This window comes from Eutrigla gurnardus, assembly GCF_963514095.1.
Source record: "Eutrigla gurnardus genome assembly, chromosome: 1".
Taxonomy (NCBI): Eukaryota; Metazoa; Chordata; class Actinopteri; order Perciformes; family Triglidae; genus Eutrigla; species Eutrigla gurnardus.
This window is the reverse complement of record NC_139915.1, coordinates 4,877,748-4,901,123: the sequence shown is the minus strand read 5'-3', so window position 1 is coordinate 4,901,123 and position 23,376 is coordinate 4,877,748. Positions and strand designations below refer to the sequence as shown.

The 23,376-nt window shown below is 40.5% G+C and overlaps 3 protein-coding genes across 4 annotated transcripts; all 3 read left to right on the top strand.

The window, feature by feature from the left end:
* The first annotated feature begins 1,946 nt into the window (after positions 1-1,946).
* On the top strand, positions 1,947-5,656 carry mnx2b (motor neuron and pancreas homeobox 2b). Of its 2 annotated transcripts, XR_014596874.1 has the most exons (4): positions 1,947-2,539; positions 3,834-3,994; positions 4,909-5,383; positions 5,574-5,656. XR_014596874.1 is itself a non-coding variant. In XM_084006044.1 (3 exons), the coding sequence occupies exons 1-3, from the start codon at positions 2,125-2,127 to the stop codon at positions 5,311-5,313; spliced, it is 981 nt and encodes a 326-aa protein (XP_083862170.1). In that variant the 5' UTR covers positions 1,947-2,124; the 3' UTR covers positions 5,314-5,650. The 2 variants fall into 2 exon arrangements, 1 of the variants encoding a protein (XP_083862170.1); XM_084006044.1 differs by having other exon boundaries at positions 4,909-5,650.
* A 3,700-nt stretch (positions 5,657-9,356) lies between these two features.
* On the top strand, positions 9,357-14,756 carry atic (5-aminoimidazole-4-carboxamide ribonucleotide formyltransferase/IMP cyclohydrolase). The gene is made up of 14 exons (XM_084012661.1): positions 9,357-9,508; positions 9,665-9,791; positions 9,895-10,038; positions 10,824-10,912; positions 11,039-11,190; positions 12,228-12,384; positions 12,850-12,975; positions 13,060-13,253; positions 13,345-13,434; positions 13,521-13,646; positions 13,744-13,836; positions 13,918-14,100; positions 14,322-14,477; positions 14,630-14,756. Exons 1-14 carry the CDS (start codon positions 9,490-9,492, stop codon positions 14,747-14,749), a joined length of 1,776 nt encoding a protein of 591 aa, XP_083868787.1. The 5' UTR covers positions 9,357-9,489; the 3' UTR covers positions 14,750-14,756.
* A 1,696-nt stretch (positions 14,757-16,452) lies between these two features.
* On the top strand, positions 16,453-18,123 carry drc8 (dynein regulatory complex subunit 8). The gene is made up of 7 exons (XM_084008402.1): positions 16,453-16,545; positions 16,695-16,764; positions 16,857-16,929; positions 17,254-17,330; positions 17,511-17,553; positions 17,620-17,686; positions 17,811-18,123. The coding sequence occupies exons 1-7, from the start codon at positions 16,524-16,526 to the stop codon at positions 17,927-17,929; spliced, it is 471 nt and encodes a 156-aa protein (XP_083864528.1). The 5' UTR covers positions 16,453-16,523; the 3' UTR covers positions 17,930-18,123.
* Positions 18,124-23,376: the final 5,253 nt, after the last annotated feature.

The following is a 23,376-nucleotide window of genomic DNA, read 5'->3' as shown; positions in this document are numbered from 1 at the left end:
AGTCGGGGTCTAAGAAAGATCCTCCCATCCCATAGTGTTTTATTCATGTCTGCAGAATGGATTTCAATCTCCTGAAACACAGTTTGGAGGAGTTTTGTTGGAGGCTGGAGCTCCAGCAGCTCCATTAGACTTTTATTTCCAATCCCTCATAGTGATTTGATTTAATCATCGGAGTGAATATTCTCTAAGAGGGCTGCATCTAATGATTATTTCAACTATCAACGAATTTTAATTATTTTCACGATTAATCATTTGTTTCCCCCCCTGAAAAAAAAATCTGATTTTAAAAGCTGGAAGCAGTTAATTTTTTGCATTAATTAATGAAAAACCGAAACAATGGATCAATTATCAGAACAATTGTCAATTTTGATGTCGATCAATTAATCCATAGATTTTTTTAAATTTGACACAAACCTCCACCTGGACTTAAGGATGAACTTTTGGATGGTTTGGAGGTCAAAGGTCAAGGTCACCATCTCATTCTTGTCTCGTCCACTTGCACTCAAGGTTGAATCGATTAGATTTTGGAGGTCAAAGTTCACAAAACCCATATTGTGGGCATTATTATTAGTAATATTTATATGTTATTTATGACAGTTTCTCACCAATGTGTAATATGTTAAAATGATGAAGGGATGACCATTTGGATGTGAGCTGCAACACAGTTGACGAGGTGGTGATTCTACAGCCTGCTACTTAACATACACACGAGTCCGGGGCTTCCAGGGTCACGGGGTCATCATACTCAGCACGTTCAGATTTGATTACTTTTGTTTTGACAGCAATGAAAACATTCAGTAGGCTATTCCCACCAGAAGAAGTCTCTGAAACAGCATTTAGACATTCTGCTGGGAAATAAAATATATAGATATTATATATACCGGTAATCACATTTTACTAATAATTGACATTGGCTGCAGCACTTAGTTTTTTTAATCTTTTTTCTTCTTCTTTCTCCTGAGGTTTAATGATAAATATTGAGCAACATATTGGTCTCTCATTTGTTTGCATCAACATGCAGAATCTCAATATTAAAGTCATCGACAGGAAGCATTGTCTGATGTTCTGCAGCACAATGAAACAAGGTTTTCAGACCGTGTCCGGCTATAGTCTGGTAATATAGGTTTTTAGTTCTGTAAGTGAAATAACAGAGAACTTCAGCTGCTTTTTCCAGGTCTTAAAATGGCATTAGTTCACCTTAAGCAGAAGGCCAATTAACTTATAGCCTCTTGTGCCAAGTCATTACACTTTTATATGGTTAGTGTGCAATTCCTGGTCGTAAACTTTAATGGTTGGTATGGCCTGAGTATGAGAATGAAACAAACCATTAATATTAATGATTTAAATACTTAACGCAATGTTGTATTTTATTTATTTATTTATTTTTACTTTGTCCAATCAGAAATCTCCAGGCGGCTGAGTTTGTTGCTAAGGTGTGGAGGGTGTTTGCAGCACCGCTAATTAGTTAGTTGGATATAATTCTTTGTTTATGGCAAGGTAGCTGCAGTCTGCGGTGAGTACGAGGAGCTGGCAGTAAGATAGATACTGCAAATACAATCGCCTAATCTTCTAATGTACCTCCGCGCTTTGATGCAGTTGAAGGTGTTTGCAGGCGGGACAAGGGTTGGACATTACCTCACTCTGAACGCTTTCCGGGGGGAGAAACGAGCGAGTAATTAGCTGATTAGAGGCCCGTCAGAGCAGCTCAGCCTCCAGCCAATCCCAGCTCACAGCGGCCCGCAGGGGTGGAGAAGGACGCCTGATGGAGTGAGACGCGCGCCTCGTTGTGAAGTTAGCGTTAAACACCGGGACGGACGTACGGGTGATGTCGCACGGTGGCGCGCGCACGGACACTTGAAGGAAATAGATGGAGGAACGCGCGTGCAAACGTCAGTAATTTAGTCTGTCAACAACAAAAAAAAGTGTTGCCAAGTCTGTTGATAAGGCATTAATGTGTATTTTTTGCATAGTGTACATTCAATCTGAGAGTTTATGAAGCGATCAGGAGAACTTATGAGTTTGTGAGTGTCCGCGCGCTGACGCACGGCTCACGCGCTCACCCGCCAAACCTGACGCGTTTGGGTTTTTATTGAAAAGACTGCAGTCGTTCAGAGTGAAGCCGCCATGGAAAAATCCAAAAACTTCCGAATTGACGCCCTCCTCGCCGATGAGACCAACCGGGTGAGCCGAGACTTGTCCCCGGGTCTGAGCAGCGACAGCCCCGCGGGCAGCCCGGTCTCCTGCCGCCGCGCGGACACCCCGTCTCCGCGGGCCGCACACTTCCAAGGAATAATCCACAAACCGGGAGTCCTGAACCTCCCTCATCCGGCGCTGGCTTCTATCCCCGGCATGTATCCTGCACCCATGTACCCGTTATCCGCGCTGGGCGGTCAGCACCCCGCGTTCGCATACACCGGTTTCACGCAACTCACGCACACATACCCGGAGCACCTGAAGGCGGCTGCCATGGCGGGATCTCTGCCCCTGGAGCACTGGATCCGCGCCGGGATCATGATGCCCCGACTGCCAGATTACAGCAGTAAGTATATCATATATGACTGCTTTTCGTTTTGTACAAGTGAGTGGATCTGATGTTCTCTTTTGATGTTTGGCCTATGAGGCCCATTTGAAATAATGATGTATTTTAAATGTAGGTCTGTATGAGAAAGATTATTGTTGAGGTCCAAAATATCCAGACTTTAAAACCCAAAAACCCAAGTAAACCGAGAGACAACGTCTTTTTTTACCCAAACACAGACCCCGTCTGTCACTTTTATAGCTTGTAATAACTGATTTTTGACCAAACTCGGTGTATGTTCTATTTAGATCATTCATATTAATATTGTAATAATAATAATTATTATTATTATAATTATAATATATGCAATTATTACGAATAATAATTTAAAAAAGATAAAGCCCTTTTTTGAGTTTTTACTTATTTGTTGTTTGTTCGATTGTTTCCATTAACAGAATAATACTGTTTGCATTTAAATTGTGTCACTTAGCAAGTTTAGTACAGATTATTTGTCCTCAGGCTTCAGAGTTTTTTTAATAACAAAATAAAACAGAATTTCGATGATAAATGTCTAAAATGAGACGCAGAAACAGGAAGTTTAAGATTTTTGGATTATTGTTCAAACTGGGAAAAAAGCTCTCTGTCCTGAATTAATTCCATAGCCAGTATAATTATACTTTACAATCTATTTTTTTTTATTTCCAAGCCCTTCTTTGAATTGAATTTAAGAGGATGCCGGAGATATTCATACATTTAGAGTTAATACCCGTACAGTACTGGCTTGTGTTTAGTGTATCTGTGTGTCATAGTTTCATTTTGGCCCATTTATTTCTCTATAAACGCCAACCCGATGAAAATTGTCTTTGTGTGACGAAGAAAACTATAAACAAACACCTAAAACGTTCTGTAGTTCATCAATAAAATCCCAAAAGCCTTCATTGAATTTTCATTAAGTTAATGGCATGCCTGTGTTTTTATGGCCTCTGCTCCCACGTCTGCCGTGTCCCCCCGTCAACAATAAACTGGAGGAAAGCTATTATAGTTAATGATGGCCACAGAGCGCGGGCATATGTGTGCCTGCTCCCAACACACAAAATCATATTGAACTTCCTCCGTCCTTGATATTATATAAAAACAAGAGTGGTGGCAGTTATTGGCCAAACACATTTAATGCCAGCCGTTTTGAAAGGGCAGCTGTTTAAAACTGAGTTTTAGTTTACAAAACTCACATTTTGCGTGAACATGACAAAAGCGATACGTTGTGGTACGATCAAAGTGAAGCTCCAGACTGATAACGTTGCTCTTCCTCCTGCAGCGGGCCCTCAGGCTGGTCTGCTGGGGAAGTGCCGGAGGCCCCGCACCGCCTTCACCAGCCAGCAGCTGCTGGAGCTGGAGAACCAGTTCAAGCTCAACAAGTACCTTTCCAGACCCAAACGCTTTGAAGTGGCCACCTCGCTCATGCTGACGGAAACCCAGGTACAGACCACTTCAGCGGACCTCGTGTTCTCACTTTCATCCCGCCTCACAGTGAATCCACACCGCACCCTCAGCCAGCAGCACCTGGACTTTAACTACTTACTAAGCAGGCGTATTATTTAGATGGCTCCTGTAACAAACACACAACCAGGAAAACAGAAATCTCCTTCTCAACTGTTTTTATGGAATCGTGTGAACCTTTATTTTACAAAAACAAGCTGCATGTCTAAAAGCATGAAGTCAAACTAACCCAGTGTAAATGGTAAATGAATGCACACCTTCATTCTTGAAACGGTGATGTTTTGTATGTATAGATTTGACAAAGAGGAGTCGATTTGAAATAAAGTGTAAAAGGTGCAGCTTGTTCAACAAACACATTATATCTGCACTCCATGATGTTTAATTATTGTGGTGAAATCGACCATCTGTGACTCTTTCAAGGACTGAACAAAGACTTGCATTTTATGTGCAAGATTAAAATGATGGCTTGTGTTTCTATTTTTCATTAAACATGGATTCAACATTCTGGCATGTTTTAAAGGAAGGGTTGCTTTTATTGTCAGATGTACCAAACAGACACAGGAGAACAAAGATTGTTTTATTGGAAGTTCTGCAGAAGAAAATTAGTTATTTGCTTTTCAGGGTTTGTGGGAAAAGAAAAGTGGAAAACAAGGTCTACAGATTCTTTTTTTAATTCAGCGTTATTAAAGGCAATTTTATTGCTATAGAAGCATTAATTACTGAGGTTTTTAGAATCACAAATGTTTTGGCAAAACCGGACACTCCTCAGTCCTCCAGGACTGACTGAGAAGATGATTTAAAGAATCAAATATCAAATAAATATGATTCAGACTAACTCCCTAAACCTGACCATCTCCTGAACACGTGCTCTTTGCTTCGTCAACTCTCTGCAGGTCAAGATCTGGTTCCAGAATCGGAGGATGAAGTGGAAACGCAGCCGGAAGGCGAAGGAGCAGGCCACCGCCTCGGCCCAGTCCGAGGCAAAGCAGCTACGCAGGGGAGGAAAAACAGCCACAGACAAATCAAGTGAGAGCAGACGAGCTGCCGATCCAGATGACAGGGGGATAGATCTCGACCTGGAGGATGGAGAAGAGGAGGAAGAAGAGGAGGAGGAGGAAATAGAGGAGGAGGAGGAAGAGGAGGAGGCCCAGCATGGTTTTCCTGTTGGGATGCCACGATCCACGGACTTCTTGCAGCGCAGCACCGACGGCTACGATCCCCACAGCCCTTTCTCCGAGGAGGAGCTGGAGGGGGTGCAAGGAGGAGGAGGTGACAGGAAGATCGGGGCAGGGCTGTGAACGGACTCGCAGGAGGCGCCGGCTTGATTTTCCCGAGTGTCACAGTGGCATTCCGCAGGGACACGTCTGTGTTCGTCGGACATTTCCAGACTCAAACACATATACTGTATAAACTATCTGTGAATAAAATCGTCTCGACGTAATGTGCATTTTCATAGCATGCCAAGAAAAAAAAAGGGTGCCTCATTTCCTCCCTAAATGTAGCTGTTTTCATGCCAGTCACCTTGGGGTCACCTTGTCTTTGCTCCGTCCACTGACAGCCGGAGCTCCACCCAGTGCACGGTGACGGATGTGGACGGTGTTTGTGTACGCGCTGCACAGTAGCCTCGGTCTGCAGCCTCCACTGCACCACGAGGACAAAACAAGAAAACACGCTGTGCGATGAAGAAAAAACACCAGCTCAGAAAACATCTGCTGCTCCACTTTGCATCTCATGTATTACATTTACTTTTTGGTATTTTGTGTGTAAATATTGATGGTTTTTTTTTTGTAGTCTCGATGATGTTTATGAATTTGTTCTCGTCACTTACATGTAAATTAACTTAATTTATTTGGAAGATTGCAAAGATGAATTATACATGTATTTATCTGAAACTTGTTTGTTGTGTAACTGTGAAATAAAAAAAAAATAGAAAGAAATAATGAATTATTTATTCATGTTCCTTATTAGTATGTCCCAGCAAATGTTAATAAAAGGATTTAATAGTGATAAGAATGACTTTATTATGGGAACGGTCTATACACACTGAGCTGAATGCTGACGTCGGCGTGCTAATATACTCGCAGTGACATGCTGATGGTTATAATGTTTCAGAAGGATCATTATGATTCTTCCTCTGGGGAACATGAATCCCAGAGGATGCCATGAAACAACATTTCAAAGCCAAAGAAAGCAGGAATATCTCCCAACAAGAGAAACTCTCCTTCAACTCTGTCCTGGTCGTTCACGCCCACCACGCTGCCAGCAGGGCAAAGCCATTCTCAGTTTAAATTTATTACAAAAGCTCTCAGATATTAATTAGCCGGCGGGGTTTACTGATAGCCAAATAATTAAGTTAATGAAGAGGAAGTAAAGCGATCAAAAGCCTGATGGTGATGTCACGCAGGCCCATTTTAATTTCCAAGAGCAACAGCATGATGAGTGTGTGTAACTGCGGTGGGGCGTTTTAATGGCCGCCCATGTTGGGGTTGTGATTAAAGAGCTGGTTGGAGGACGTGCGGTATGGTGTCTCCGACCACATGTCACATGTTTATATAGTGATTAAATGCATTCTTAACGCTCTGCAATGATTTGGAGTGCTTTTAAACACCGATGACAGTTTTGGTGGAGGTCAGTGCTCCAAAACAACGGGAGACTTATAATGTTATCACATAGTTGAGACATCAGAAGAAGTCTTTCCACAGCTTTATTGTGGATGCAGATATCAGATTGAGTTTTTTTGGGGCCCACAGACATGAATTACAGCTGCATGGATTATAAAGGAAGAGTTCACTTTTAGAAAAACTGTGTTATGAAAGTTATTTGAGACCTTTAGTGGTTTAGTCGTTTGATCTGCTGGCAAATATGATGATGTTCTATCATTTGAGTACAGAATGCAATAAATTGTATATGCAATACCAACTATTTACATTAATGACTACTTGTGTAACATATCTATGTCTTATTTTTCCACACATGCGCTATTACTCATGTGTTCTAACACTAAGCGTATATTTGTGGCCCCAAATCCCACATTTTGTCATGTAATTTATAGGATCACATACTGCCACTGCAAATGTTTGTCTTTTATTACATTATCGCATACTTTATTTCGATTTAACAAACACGATGCCACCATAGCATTTATTTTGATAAGGTCACACGTTTTTAGAGGTGTGATTTTGGTTGCCCATGGTGACACTGGAGGATGGACACTAAAAAAAAAAGACCAAATATCACCTCCAAATCCACACAATTAGAAATGCTGAAATGAAAGGACTCCAAAGGAGTTTCCATTGAACTTTCTTGCAGACTTGATTTAGTGGGGACGAATAGAATACATAACACGCTCTATCAAACCGCAGCTTTTAATTTGGCTGATGAAATGAATCAATAGGAGCTCATTTAGCAGTGTGACTTGTCAGCCGCTTGACAAATGCCACTTGGCCTGTTTTTATGACACGGGGCCCTCGGTACAAAAAATCACAGCTAATTGATAAAGCAGTGCAGCAATATATGGAGGTCATTGATTCCGTTTCTCCTCTAATTTAATCTGAATACAGCAGTCGTGTTGATTAAAAATTCAACGCGTAAATTACAGTTATGCTGATAATGCTGTCAGTTTTCTCAAAGTGCTGACGGCCTCCCTGCCTGTTTCTTCTCCATCCACCAATGATGCACAGAAGAAGCCTTTCTATAAAAACCTTTCACCGTCTATTGAATGACTCACCTCGGCCCCTCAAATGCAGCGGTTACCCGAAATTCCCATTTTCATAGTTGGACAAATAAATCGGCCTCCTTTTTTTTTTTTTTTGTTAGATTATAAATCATGGAGCCCTTAAACTATTTACACCCTGTAGTTTAATCAATCAGCAAAATGTCGGCCTCGTTACGTAAATATGAACAGATTGTGCGATCTTTTAACGTAATCACACGTATCGGTGCAGGTTTCTCCGGGCCGTGTCCTGTCACTTAACTAATGGGCGACTGAAGGAGTGAGTGACGGGGCCCTAATAAATCCACATCTGTCTGTTCCAGCAGGAAAAAGACACCGGGCTCTTTTTTTTTTTTTTTTTTTTTGCCAATAAAGTTTATTGAAAATGCGTGGTATGTATTCATGGGCGTCATTTATTGCTGCAGGATTGTACGTTACAGGAGTTTACCAATTATAGAGGACATAGTGATGATGTTTGTGGCCCTTCTTGGTGTCAGTGTAACCTTCAATATTGCTGATGAGCAAACAAGAAAACATGAAAACTGTAGAACTTCCATGTAGGCAATTTCATCCGACAATGAAGTTGTAAAAGTTTGAGTTTTTCATTGAAAGATCATTTTTTTCAAACAAAAATGTTCAAGTTCAAATTATATATTTATCATATGCCCAACAATTAACAGAGAAACCGTCTTTGGCAATATGTTCCTCCAACAAAGTTATTTAAATGTAAAGACACGGAGAAAGATCAACGTTTAAATAAGGGATAACATATAACATAAACAAAAAAGGCCTATAAAAATTAAGATCTGTATAAAAACAGAGCAGTGACTCAAAGGTGAAGCAGCTCTGCACATAAATCTTTTTTGGACTATATTTGTCATTAATATTAATCACGTGCGGACGTGGATAAATGACGCTGGTCTAAAATAAACGGTCAATGGGGGACACGGCCCATGTCTGCCCTCTTGTGGCCAAACGAAAGAAGACACTACAAGTGACCACACATTTTTAGCGGAGATTGAATACATCAGCAGAATAGAAGATAATCGCCTTCTGCGACCTGTCCACATGTTGTGATGTGTCCTCTTTCTGTAGCGTTTAGTTTTTTATCAGGCTGCCAAAATGATATATATTGAAATGTATTCACACATTATAACTGGTTTGGATTAGACCTCCACCGATAGGTTAATATCAATGTTTACCTCATCGTTTTTCAAACACATTTAACATCAGCATAACTATTTTAATGAGATTCTTCAATTTAAAATGGTCTTACAAGTCAGAAGTTGTAGATATCTTGTTTTTACACGCCATCCATACATTGCATATCTCTGTTTAATAACTGGGTGGCTTACATGACGTATTATTATAATAATTATCAGCATTATTATTATTATTATTTTTATTTATTTATTTTTTCTATTTTTTTTCTATTTTTTTTTATTTTTTTCTTTCCTTTTTTTTCTTCTTTTTCTTCAATAGAAACTTTATATTATCAGCATTATTATTATTATTGTGGTGCTGATGAAAATGCGTATTTCCCGCGCCGTATGGCTCCTTTTGGGTGCGCTTGCGTGTCGGGGGCGGGGCGACGTCCGCAGGGCGGGGTCTTTCCACTTTTCAAGCACATGATGAAACAAATGAAACGCTGCTTGCAGGTTTCAGCCTCCACTGTCCCACTGAACTCTTAACCCGAGGGAAGCCCGAGGAGAAACCCGCTTCACACCCGCACAGACAGCGAACTGAGCCCGGGACCGCGGACATGGCCTCCTCCGAGCTCGGTAAGAGGTCCACTTCCTGTTTGATTAAGTCGTATAAAGTTTTGGTCCCTCGGTGTAAGGATGCTAGCTCGCAGGCTAACGTGAGCCAACGTGGTCGGTTGCTACTCGTCTAAAAGCAGCCGTGTGTGTTTGTTGAGTCTCTGCTTGTCCTTGCAGCACTTTTGAGTGTCTCCGACAAAACTGGACTGGTGGACTTCGCCAAAAGGCTGGTGGGTGTCGGACTGTCTCTGGTCGCCTCCGGTGGAACCGCCAAAGCCCTGCGGGATGCCGGACTGGCTGTCAGGTGGGTGCTGAAGCAGACCCTTTTTTAAAATCATCCCTGAAATCCAGACAGCAGCTACTCGTGTGAGGCCTTCACTGACCTCCTGTCCTCTGCTGTGTGTAAGGGATGTGTCCCAGCTGACTGGACACGCAGAGATGCTGGGGGGCCGAGTGAAGACCCTGCACCCTGCTGTCCACGGGGGCATCCTGGCCAGGAAATCCCCCACCGACACCGCAGACATGGAGAAGCTGGGCTACAGCCTGGTCAGGTGAGGAAAGCAGGGCCAAGCAGTCTAAAACACTTACACACTCAGAGAGTCTTATTCTCAAAGAGAGGAGAAATAATAATTTCCACAGAAGTGGATTATCTGTGAGTGCAGACTTGTGCTGTCACATGAGGAAGCACGTCGTTGATTTAGCTGCCGGTTTATTGGAAAACTGCTGCTTCTGCTAGAAGCTGGTCCTGTGACTCTCATTTGTAATTAACAAGAAGAATGTGATTTAGATCAGAGACTTTAAAACCTTTTGTCATTGGATAATTTGGCGGAAAACACTTGATTTAACAGACGGACTCGTAGAAATCTCTATTTCTTAGTCCTTCTTAGTTAATGGGGATTGTTTTCATCTTTGTGTGATAACCGAGAGGCTGAGTGGATCGTATGATTTAAGATGTAGGAAGAAGCTGTGTGATGCTGAAAGAATTAGTCCATTATTAATTGGCTATTTGACAGAAAACAATTAAGCAGTTCTGATAATGGATTTAACCATTTAAGTCATTTAAGAAGAGAAAAATGCCAACATTTGCTGCTTTCAGCTTCTTAAATATGACGATTTGCAGCTTTTGTCTTAAAACTGTTAATTGAATAACTTAGGGAGTTATAGGAAGCATTAGAAGATGTCGGTGTGAGTTCTGTTTTTTAGATATTCAAGATGAAATAATGAATTGATGTAATAATCACAGGGAACTTGTAGCTACTGTGTGTGTGTGTGGTTTGTTCTTTTTTTAAAACGTCATGATGTTCAAAACATTCATTATGAGTTTGCTCTTTTTAAGAGTGGTGGTGTGCAACCTCTACCCATTTGTTAAGACCATCTCCAACCCGAGCGTTACAGTGGAAGACGCTGTGGAGCAGATAGATATCGGTGAGTTGTGCAGAGGCGAGTGTGTGTGTGTGTGTGTGTGTGTGTGTGTGAGTGAGTGGTTAATTATCCAACGACGAACGTGTCGCATGGCATTTCCAACTGTGATTACTAGCATGTGCTTCCCAGGTGGTGTGACTCTGTTGAGAGCAGCGGCCAAGAATCACGCTCGTGTCACTATCGTGTGTGATCCTGCTGACTTCTTGCTGGTTGCCAAGGAGATGGAGAGTTCAGAAGACAAAGATACAACCCTGGAAACTCGCAGGACTCTGGCCCTCAAAGTAATGCGACTTTATCTTTTTTTTTTTTTCCCACTATTTTAATTTTCATGACTGTGCAGATGTGTGTTTATTACTGCACACATTCTGGAGCACATTCATGCTCAAGAATAAACATCAATAATATGTATTTGCACCAGAAAATTGCTATTTTGCGTCTGTTCTCCATGGGCCGACGTTAACAGGCCAGATGCACCTAAGAGAAACTATACACACATCATTGTATAAGTAAAAGATACAATTACACATAGAATATACTGAAAATATGACAAACAACTCAAACAGAATAACCTGCCATAATAAAAAGAAAGAACGGGATAATATACATATAAGGGTCGCCAGATAAAGCCTGATCAGCATTTTTCTACCAAGTTCAAAACCAGTTTGATGAGATGCGAGAGACGGATCCTGACTCTGTTTCATGATCCGTGTCGTTATCCTGAGCTGAACATTTATAAAGTACGACGTACACATCTGCCTCAAACACCCTTTATTCCCGTCTCGTCACTCTTCAGACTTGTTCCAGTCGTATCCCAAATGTGAGCAAAGAGCTCCGTTTGGAATAAAAGGTTAATCTTGCCTTTGGCTTTTTTTTAAGGCGGGAGTGATGATTGCATAATCGTTACCTGTTGGGATTGTTGCGAAACATGAGGGAAAATGCCAGGAGGGTTCTGAAGAAAGTCACATCCTAAGTTTAAATAATTCTCCTTTTTAGAGTCACTGAAGTGTGAGTCTCTAATTTAAGCCTGTTCATGTTGATGGTGTTTGCTTAGAGAATCAGTGCAGGACAAAGTCCAGTCTGGGCTTCTATCACAAGTGTTGGGATGTGTGTTTTAGGTCACAGTTTAACATGATGACTTGTAGTCGGACTGCACTGATGGCTGAGTTCAATAGTTCAATCAATTCAAGCTCAGAAGTTGTGTTGATTTGCTTTGGGGCGATACCTAAATAATGCAGACATGATCAAATTCTAAATCCTGTGTTCAGCTCCATTACAGGACGATGTCATCAGAGTGTGTTTGATGTTCTCTGCTCTTCAGGCCTTCACCCACACGGCGCAGTATGACGAGGCCATATCGGATTACTTCCGTGGGCAGTACAGCCGCGGCGTTTCCCAGCTGTCTCTGCGCTACGGCATGAATCCTCACCAAGCACCCGCCCAGCTCTACACCTCGGGCCCGGCCCTGCCCCTCAAAGGTAGACCCCCACATCACGGCACGGCCGGCTCAGCCGACTGGCCTGCACGTGTCTGTGTTGGATTGTTTTATAAAGGAGTTCAACATTTTGGGAAATAAGCTTACTGGCGGAGGGTAATGAAATCCAACAACTCACACTCATTAATTAAAGCTTTTATCTGTCTTTTGGGGGGCTTTATTATTTTTTTTATGCAACTACTCAAAGCCAAGAAATAGCAGATTACCATCCGTAAAATGGTGAATTGATATTTCTACACTTTGGATTTTGTTCAAATTAAAAAAAACATGAGTTATTAGTAAATCCGAGAGGAGCTGGTAGGTGGCTGTTTTCCCCTTTCCACTCTTTAACAGACGAGTATTAGAGTTGCACGAACATTCAGCCAGAAACCAAATAAGTGTAGAAGACAAAAACAACAGCAGGAATACATATTTATCCTTCCACATCATGTATTTCGCCCCCTCTCAGTGGTCAACGGTTCCCCCGGCTTTATCAACCTGTGTGATGCTCTGAACGCCTGGCAGCTGGTCAGAGAGTTAAAGAGCGCCCTCGGCATGGCCGCCGCCGCCTCCTTCAAGCACGTCAGCCCCGCTGGTGAGATAAGACGCGCAGACACACTCTTTGAATTTGAATGTGGTGCCTTAAATGTAAAATTGACTCTCGCTGTTCCTTCTGAAGGAGCTGCGGTCGGAGTTCCTCTGACCGAGGAGGAAGCCAAGGTGTGCATGGTGCACGACATGCTGAAGGACCTCACCCCGCTGGCCACGGCCTACGCCAGGGCACGAGGTTCGGACAGGATGTCTTCTTTTGGAGACTTCATTGCCGTGTCAGATGTTTGTGATGTTGCCACTGCAAAGATTATATCAAGAGAGGTAAACCCGTGTGTCGGAGGACAAAACCAGATGCAGTGATGAATAATGAACTGACTTCTCTTCACTATGATTCAATGTGCTTTGCTCTCAGGTGTCTGACGGTATCATTGCTCCTGGTTATGATGAGGAGGCTCTCAAGATCCTCTCCAAAAAGAAGAATGGCAACTACTGCGTGCTTCAGGTGATCTTTTTTTATCATCAACACTTATGTGTTAGTAAATAAAGATGATGAGAGTTGAGTTAAATGTTGTGTTTTGTTCGTCTCAGATGGATCCAGACTACGAGCCCGAGGAGGCTGAGGTGAGAGTGTTGTTTGGTCTCTATCTCAAGCAAAAGAGGAACGGAGCGCTCATCAATAAGGAGTTCTTCGGCAACGTTGTTTCCAAGGGCTCGGTGAGTTATTTATTTTTTTAAATGAACATTAAATTATTCACACAATCCTATCTATGTGACAAGTGTTCACCCTTTTGATTGTTCCTGTGTCCACAAGCTCTCCGAGGAAGCTGTGCGTGACCTCGCTGTAGCCACCATCGCTGTCAAGTACACGCAGTCCAACTCTGTCTGCTATGCTAAAGATGGACAGGTGAGACCAGGCCGACAGAAGGCGAGAGGAATGAGCTGTAGACTTTTCTCTAATGTTTTCCTCTTGTTTGTGTTCTTACAGGTGGTTGGTATCGGCGCCGGGCAGCAGTCTCGTATCCACTGCACACGTCTGGCAGGTGACAAAGCTGATAACTGGTGGCTGAGACATCACCCTCGGGTGCTGAGCATGAAGTTTCGCAGCGGGGTGAAGCGAGCGGAGATGGCCAATGCCATCGACCAGTATGTCAGCGGCACCATTGGAGAGGTGAGGGGCGAACGCTGGCCAACAGACACTTTAATGATACATCCGTAGTTAAGTTGTAGTTGTAGGATTTTTTATTTTTCTCACATTTTTGGAAGAATAGCCCATTCAGCGTGTTTGCATTCTGTATCAAACGTTTGATGTCCGAGTTTCGATGTCATTTGAAGTTTGAGAAATTGAAGATAAATTAAATGTTCTATATGGTGTGTGATTTGCGTCGACAGGGCCCAGACTTGGAAGCTTGGAAGTCAAAGTATGAAGAGGTACCTGAGCCTCTGTCGGACTGTGAGAAGAAGAAGTGGATCAGCTCCCTGCAGGCCGTGGCTGTCAGCTCTGATGCCTTCTTCCCCTTCAGAGATAACATAGATCGGGCCAAACTGGTAAATATAGCACACCTTTCCCAAAAGAATACGACTTCATAGTGTTTGCACTTTATTTAAACATCGCCAAGGAATGGCCTGCAGACATCAACACAAACTGCCACGCTGTCAGACTGTCTTCACTAATGCTTCTCCCCTCTGTGTGTCTGCAGAGCGGCGTCGAGTACATCGCCGCTCCAGCGGGCTCTGCTGCCGACGCGGTTGTGATTAATGCCTGTAACGAGCAAGGCATCATTCTGGCGCACACCAACCTGCGGCTCTTCCACCACTGAGCACCTCGGCACTTCTTCAGGTGCTCCCTAAACTCAACTCACAATTTAGCATTAGTGGAGTCGAACGTTTTTCTAACTTTTCTAACACTCTAAACATTCCGACCCTCGTCATGTGTGCAGACCTGTGCACTGTTTTGTAACGCGATAACTGCATTCCTTACGTGTGACCCCTCACATTGGAGAGGGATAACGGTAGTCATTAATGTTCATTGTAGGTCATATCACTGAAATAAACTTGACAGTTCATGAGTATTTTGTCTGTTTTTTTGGTTTGTATGTGTCTCGTTATGACCGTCCATACATCCTATTGCCATGAATGCACTAACTTAAAAAAATAAAAAAGACCCCGTGGATTCAAGGATGAACTGATTTAGAATTTGGAGGTCAAAGGTGAAGTAACTGTGACCACACCTCCGTCCTATTCTCACGATATCTCGGGAACACCTCCAGGTAATTTCATTACATCTGGCTCAAATATCCACTTTGACTCGGGGAGGAACTGATTCAAAGGTAACACATTTTTGGCCATAACTCGAGAATTCATACTCACAATTTCACACAAATGTCCAGCAGGATGAAGGGAAATGATGAAATTTTTGGAAGGACGTGATTGTAAACTGCAGCATGACTGTGAAGCAGTTATTCTGGTTTATGCGATAAAATCTAGTCTGGTTTCTGTATAATTCAAACGATAAAAGAGGGACGGTTATAATTTAATTATAAAATTGCATAACTGACATGCAGTAAAAAATAATTTCAGCAGGATGGTGGCAACTTCAGATGCATTCAGTGGATGATTTCTGATTGTTTTCAAGCAGCTGTCACATGTAAACTCTGTCTCAGTCTTCTTGATGAATTAAGAAGAATCTACACCTCCATATGAAGAGTTACAAAGTTTAGACTCAACCTTATGCTCTTGTTAAATGCATTAACAGGAACTGGAGAACCACATAACCCTCCCTCAAAGCTCAAAAGGGCTACATGTCTATATGCACTTCTATATTATATTACATTATCTAGATGTGCTGGTCGTTTCTCAAACTAACTATAAGGGAGGTGATCACCATCTTTAAAGTAACTTGCTAATAACATAACATGTGAGTATCGGTATATTTCTTGTCATCACAATAGCATGTGAAATTTCATAATGGTCATAAATTCCATATATGTAAGCGTAGACATCTGAACAGCTTGGAACTTGTTCATGTCTGACTGATAAACTCCAGTAAGCATTATATTTCGATGAGCCTGTCGACCATGAAATGGCAAAACTGTTAATCCTTACAGTCTTTATGCTGCAGGTTTAAAAATGTTCTTCATAATTAAGGTCAGGAAGACCTTACTTGTTATATAATTGAAGATATTCATATGCAAACGTGAAATGTGTTGACAGAATAAAAGCATTTATTATTTTTCTGTTTAATGCTTTTTAAAAAAAAGTGTTTTATTGTTTACTATTTGTTCTATTTGTTTGTTAACGCTTTTTAATGCTTTTTCTCCGCAGTAATTTACCGAGTTTTTGTATATTTTAAGTACAAAGATATGTGAGTGCTGTCAACATCAAAGTTATGTTATTTTGCGCGGTGTTTGTGAAGTCTGTTACTCTTCCGGTTATCAAGCTAACTAGCTTAAATATCTAGCTGCTCCTTTCACAGCGCCAGTCGGGTAGTAGGAGTGTGATTGGTCAGAGTCAGGGTGGGTAAGCCAATCAGAGGCAGCGTAAGGCGGGACAGTCCTTTACCATAGCAACAGAAGCTATCGCCGTCCACCCAGCATGGCGGAGAACAAGCAGAGAGGTCTGTACGAGTTAGCTCGTTGTTTCTAGCTAGTTTAAAGTTTAAACTATCATTATCAGTCAAGAATAAAGTCGACATAAGTTAACCTTCAAGTTATGGTTAGTTGAAAGTGATACGTGTCGTTTCTCACTTCTGTCCATCGGTGTCAGAGGTCGACAGGCGGGTCAGAGCAGCGTTTCTGGCGTTTGACCATGAGTCTAACAACACCGTGGATGTGAGGTGAGCTGTGGTGATGACCAGGCTGACATCCGTCTGTTAAATCATATTTATGTTATACAGTGTGGTCTGTAACATGCAGTTTGCTTTCCCAGAGAGATCAGCACCATCGTCTATTCCCTGGGTTGCTTCCCCACTCAGGCGGACCTCCATGACTTCATAGCCGAGGTCAGAGCAGTGTTTACTCACGTTTTGCTTACGTAGTGGATGAAGAAAACAAGCAGTCAAACTAACATCTGAGGGCTTTTCACGTGTGACTCGTGCAACAGCGTCATCTGTGGCTGAATGTCATTGTATTTTAAATGTGCCGCCAAGGTTCGACTTTAACCGTGACCCAGTGGCCTGTTGCAACACAAGGTTGATCTGCCTTACATTTGGGCCTTCAACAATGTATCATCAGCCATCAAATGTGTTTGCCAATGTCTTACCATCAACTTGAAAGTTCTCAGCTTGTTGTTAAAGGCCAAAACTCAGCTGCCGTGTCCCATTCAGGTTGAGGAGGACCACACAGGATACGTCCATGTGCACAAGTTCCTCCCAGCCATGACCAAAGTGCTGCTGGACAACAAGTAAGACACCTCTGTTATCTTCAGTGAGTGCTCCTGAGACGTGTCATGTTGTTGTGTTAGTCGAGCTGAATGAATTAAGATGCTGAGGTTGAGAAGAAGGCCATGTCGTGATGCAAATCTGTACTGGCACTGTTTTCAGATTGTTTTAATATTTGGTAAATCTGTTTGTTTGTGTGTTAGGTTCCCTCCCATCCCTGAGGACCTTCTGCTTCAGGCCTTTCAGGTGAGATCGGCCTCCGTTTCCCCCTAATCCAAAAAAAAGAATAGAGCAATAACACTGTGGTCCCAGGTTCTGGACAAAGAAAAAAACGGATACCTGGAGCCTGAGGAGCTGACTAACTACATGACGCAGGAAGGTACAGCACAAGCTTTGACTTCTTGATGAGATGTAAAGAAAGATTTGTTTGTTTGTGTGAAGCTGATCATCTTGTAGATATGTTTATTTTTTTTACCGTTTGTTCATGGTTGTGTTTGAACCAGGCGAGCCGTTCACTCAGGAGGAGATGGGTGAGATGTTGACAGCGCTCACTGACCAGGAGAAGAACCGCGTCTGTTACAAAGACATAATCAGCCAGTTGACCATCGACCCTGACATGTAGGCAATGGCAGCAACAATGGAGAAATACTGGAAACACACAAGCCTGCGTGTGTTCGGTGTTCACGTTTTTGACGGCGGGTAAATAAATGTTCACATCTCAATCCCGACTTTGTCTTTCAGTGCAGGTGAAATATGATTTGCTCACATTGGCAGAATGAATGCGAGCAGTAATATTATTTAGACAAAACACTCAGTAGTTTTATGCGCCCTTCCGTTTACATATTTTACTCACTTTCCTTATTTCCAGGTTTGACATGGCAGAGATGTGATGTCTTTTACGATTACAATTTAAATGCAGTATTGTTACCCATAATTCTAAGGGGTAGCCTCAGCCATGATATCGTTAAAACGATTTCTAATCTGAAAAAAGTGTCTGGCAAGTGACTATGATTTAAATACACAGTGAAGGCTATTTGTGATAAATAATTGTTCGATATATAAACCTCTATCCAGAAATTCCTTACCAACCTGCGACACTGATAGCGTGTTCCTCTGATATAATAATATTTATTATCAAGAATATTACTGTGAATTTAACTGAACTTATGCTGACCAAGGTTGGTTGGAAAGAATCAACACAATTCATTTTTTGAATTCACCAAAATCCAGCACCTGTGATGCAGCATCGCTTGAGAATACTTTATAAGCTGCTGACAGTAGGGGGAGCTGTTTTCTGCCTTTTCAGTGACTGTAGCTTCTCATAATAGTCTGTATCTGGAGTCATGTAGTGCTGATCAACACACAAGTGTTAGAAAGAACTGGTCAAATACTTGATTTGTCCATAACATTGTATCCTCTAGATCTAAAGAGACAACACCACTACTTTATTCTGCCCAGTTTATTCAAATAGTTCATTTGTCTGAATGCACAGATACCACCTTATTCTTATTGGCATTACTGATAATCATGGCATCATTTATAATTGTAAATATAAGGTTGATGATATGTGTATATAGAGGAACCATTGTATTCTGGAAGGCAACCACAATGATTTAAAAGTTTTTTCTAAACCGTAGATTAGCACACTCTTTATTTCCTTCTCGTTTATCTGACACCTCCGTGGTTTAAAGGAAGTGAGTGCTGTTTTTTATACACACTTGATCTTTTAAACCGTGAGTGGAAGGAAAGTATTCATGTACTTTTACAGAATGCTTTGTTATGTACAAGCCCTGCATTCAAAACTTTCAAAGGGGAAGTCCAAAATATATACTTGAAGGCTATTGGTGACACAAAGCATCAATAGCATACGTTTGGAGATATGATTACTAAAATGTCCTCAGTTTTTAGCGTTTGTTCTGTGGTTGATGAGAGCAGAAGCAGTGAAGGTTTGGGCTATAAAAACAAAATAAGACACTACTAGTTGGTGATCATTCACTGTGGGTCCATTATTATTATTATTATTATTATTATTATTATTATTATTATTATTATTATTACATGCTATCATTTCATCCATTGTTAGTAAAACTTTGATCGGTGCACCTTCAAGCTGAAAATAATTCAAATAAACATACTTTTTGCTAAATATAACTAGTGTGGACGCATGGTGCAACAGGTTAATTCCAAAAACATGTACCATTATGTGTGGGGGAAAAAAACATCCTCATATAACAATTGACTATTTAAATAATGAATCACTGTCCAAATAGTCAGAACAGGTCGTTTCACATCCTGGTGAAACATGAGCGTGTTCACATTCTGCTCGGTCTCATAAACATGAACATAGCCTCATATTCTTTGTGCTCTTTTATGACTGTATGCTCATGGACCTCTCGTGGTTGCACAAGAGGTCCTTTTTTAAAAAATATATATTTTATTGACTGTGCCCTGTGATAGACTGGCGTCCTGTCCAGGGTGTACCCTGCCTTCGCCCAATGACAGCATGGGATCGGCTCCAGCCCCCCCTGCGACCCTGAATACAGGATAAGCGGTAGACAATGGATGGATGGATGGATTTTATTGACTGTTTTATATCATCGTCAACTGCTGACTCTTAACCAGCCAGTAGGGGGCATTTAGTGATCAATAACTGCTTCAGTGGCGTTTAATGGCTAAAAGCAAGCCACCTATTATGGTGTACACCACATAGAACAGTTTGGTCTCATTTTAAACCAGAACATCTGTCGAGTCCACTAAAGCTAGGCTTCATATTAGATGAATGAATATTGTTTGTAATCTTCGAAGGGAGAGAGAGAGAGACACATTTCTGGTTCGGTCATGGTTGGGGTTTCACAGATGCTCGCCGTCTGATTTCTATATATCCTGACTCCTACAACGTACTCAGAGTCACGACACGTCTCTTCTGAATGCAGACGTCGCTCGACATGATACAGACTGCAAATATAGTTTTGCCTTCATGTGGATGCGACTTTCTGGGTCTAAAGAACACTTGTATAGACCTGATTAAGATGCAGGTCATGTTATCATCAACTCACACACACTGCACTATCTTGTATACGACTGATTGATTTTGAATGATGAGCCCCAATAATCTGTCCTCTATTGGCCCTGAATGGTCAAATACTTGAGTGGAGAGTCCAGAATTGTATGACCTTCAGATCAAAAGAGTCATCACTACTACTTTGAACTGCTAGTTTTCAAATAATTCACATGTTTGAAACCAAAGATTACTCATCCACTGCTGCTGTCAGATCCTTCCTTATTTTCAGTACTTAGTAATCGCAATACACGCCATGGTTAATTTCCTCAGAAAAGACGTTTGCGTAAAGTGGAACCACTGTACTAGAATTTTGAAATCATAGATTAACACACTCTTTGTTTCCTTCTTGTTTATCTGAAGTCCTCCTGGTTTAAACTAAGTGAGGATGGCCTTATTTACATTGTGCAGTGCACTTTATCTTTTGAACAGTCATTGGCTGGCAACTATTCAGATACTTTTACCTAATAAAAGTAATAATGGGGAGTAAAAGATTTCTATTAACTAAAAACCCTGCATTCAAACTCTACTGATTTACAGAAATACTATCATCAAATATAATTAATAAATATCTAAAGAAAAAGTACTAAAACTCACCTCTTTCTTAGTGTTACAGTATTATACTCATTGCAAGGGACTGGCTAGAGTGTCCCTACTCTACTGTTGTTTTCTGTTTTACAATAAGATATTCTAAAAGAGTGTTTTTTGTTTTTTTTACACAAGAGAACAATGAGAATTCTTGTTTGAAATAAATACTGTCTGCAGTATTACTTGGCCAATGTGTGGAGAGAACAAGATGTTTTTGTTCCATGCAGCCACTTTCCCAGAGGCTGGTCCAACAGGTTTAACACCACGCAAAGACATCAGACACTGTTATTGTCACAGCTTTTCCTGCCTGTGATACGCCAGTTTTTTTTTTTTAAATGTTGCATATAAGGGAAAACAATTGTCTGCCCTTTGGAAAGTAAACAGAAGCACGTCGAAGGGTATGGAATGTTTCCACAGGGAAGTTCTTTTCTTCAAGCTCCAGCGAAATTCGAGTTGAGTAAGTTTTCAGTGTCACTCCACTTTACTGCCTACCCAGCTCTCTTCTCTGGAAGTAAAAAGGTGCTGCCAGTGAGCACGTTCACCATGTTCACCACATTAGCTACAGCAGAAGATCAAATCAACTAAATCATCAGGGCAGAATAGAAATTTTGACCATATCACCAAGTCCTTACAGATCATACTGAGGGGAGCAGAAACGTGTTTCCCTCATTTCATGGCCACAAATCTAACAGGTGTTCACCCAAAAACAAATTCCATACGATTCATCCTCTGAGAACTATGAAATGCTGTGCAAAGCGAATAAAAGTACATCAAGTTGTTTTTTTAGATATTCCAGTCTGGACCAAAGTGGTAGATTGTCATGGAAATTCTGTCAAAAAAAAAATAGTAGCACACACTATGACAATGAAAACCACTTACAAAGAACGATGAAAAAGTTTTTTAAAAAGTCATACTGTAGCATGTCGAAAAAAAGACATAGTATAGTATATTCAAAAAAGTCATTAAAAAGTCATATTATAGCATGTCGGAAAAAGACCAAAAAAAAGTCATAGTATAGCATGTCGGAAAAAGACAAAAAAAAAGTCATAGTATAATATGTCCAAAAATCATAAAAAAGTCATATTATAGCATGTTGAAAAAAGTCATTAAAAAGTCATATTATAGCATGTCGGAAAAAGACAAAAAAAAGTCATAGTATAATATGTCCAAAAATCATAAAAAAGTCATATTATAGCATGTTGAAAAAAGTCATTAAAAAGTCATATTATAGCATGTCGGAAAAAGACAAAAAAAAGTAATAGTATAATATGTCCAAAAAATCATAAAAAAGTAATTGTATGTCAGAAAAAATCAAAGTATAGTCGTAAATAAAAAAAAATAAAAAGTCATTATAGCATGTTGGAAAAAGTTTAAAAAAAAGTCATAGTATAGCATGTCGGAAAAAGACAAAAAAAAAGTCATAGTATAATATGTCCAAAAATCATAAAAAAGTCATATTATAGCATGTTGAAAAAAGTCATTAAAAAGTCATATTATAGCATGTCGGAAAAAGACAAAAAAAGTCATAGTATAATATGTCCAAAAAATCATAAAAAAGTAATTGTATGTCAGAAAAAATCAAAGTATAGCATGTCAAAAAAAGTTTTTAAAGAAAGCCTTATTATAGCATGTTGAAAAAAGTTAAAAAAAAAAAAGTAATATCATAGCATGTCGTAAATTAAAAAAAAAAAGTCATTATAGCATGTTGGAAAAAGTTTAAAAAAAAGTCATAGTATAGCATGTCGGAAAAAGACAAAAAAAAAAGTAATAGTATAATATGTCCAAAAATCATAAAAAAAAGTCATATAGCATGTCAAAAAAAGTTTTTAAAGAAAGCCTTATTATAGCATGTTGAAAAAAGTTTAAAAAAAAAAAAGTCATATCATAGCATGTCGTAATTTTTTTTTTAAAAAGTCATTATAGCATGTTGGAAAAAGTTTTAAAAAAAAGTCATAGTATAGCATGTCGGAAAAAGACAAAAAAAAAAGTCATAGTATAATATGTCCAAAAATCATAAAAAAAAGTCATATTATAGCATGTTGAAAAAAGTCATAAAAAAGTCATATTATTGTATGTTGAAAAAGGTCATAGCATTACTTGTCGGAAAAAGTCATAGCATAGCATGTCGAAAAAAAGTTTTAAAAAAGTAATATTATTGTATGTCAAAAAAGTCACAGTATAGCATGTTAAAATAACAATAACAATAGTCAATGTATAGTATGTCGAAAACAGAAGAAACCCAGGTAGGCTACTGGGAAATGAACCTAGGACCCTCTCACTGTGAGGCAACAGTGCTACCCACTACACCACTGTGCAGCCCTCATAGTATAATATGTCGGAAACAATCATGTTATATAAATGTAGCACATTTCAAAACAATATCCTTCACCTTCATGACAAAACACAGATAAACCACAAGCAAG

Bases quoted from the DNA above. Each gene is read 5' to 3' on its own strand.
- mnx2b (XM_084006044.1), top strand. From the start codon at position 2,125: ATGGAAAAATCCAAAAACTTCCGAATTGACGCCCTCCTCGCCGATGAG. The intron at 2,540-3,833 runs GTAAGTATATCA...TTCCTCCTGCAG, and splicing joins CCGACTGCCAGATTACAGCA to CGGGCCCTCAGGCTGGTCTG. The intron at 3,995-4,908 runs GTACAGACCACT...AACTCTCTGCAG, and splicing joins TCATGCTGACGGAAACCCAG to GTCAAGATCTGGTTCCAGAA.
- atic (XM_084012661.1), top strand. The intron at 10,039-10,823 runs GTGAGGAAAGCA...GCTCTTTTTAAG, and splicing joins CTGGGCTACAGCCTGGTCAG to AGTGGTGGTGTGCAACCTCT. The intron at 13,435-13,520 runs GTGATCTTTTTT...TGTTCGTCTCAG, and splicing joins GCAACTACTGCGTGCTTCAG to ATGGATCCAGACTACGAGCC.
- drc8 (XM_084008402.1), top strand. From the start codon at position 16,524: ATGGCGGAGAACAAGCAGAGAG. The intron at 17,331-17,510 runs GTAAGACACCTC...TTTGTGTGTTAG, and splicing joins AAAGTGCTGCTGGACAACAA to GTTCCCTCCCATCCCTGAGG. The intron at 17,554-17,619 runs GTGAGATCGGCC...CTGTGGTCCCAG, and splicing joins TTCTGCTTCAGGCCTTTCAG to GTTCTGGACAAAGAAAAAAA.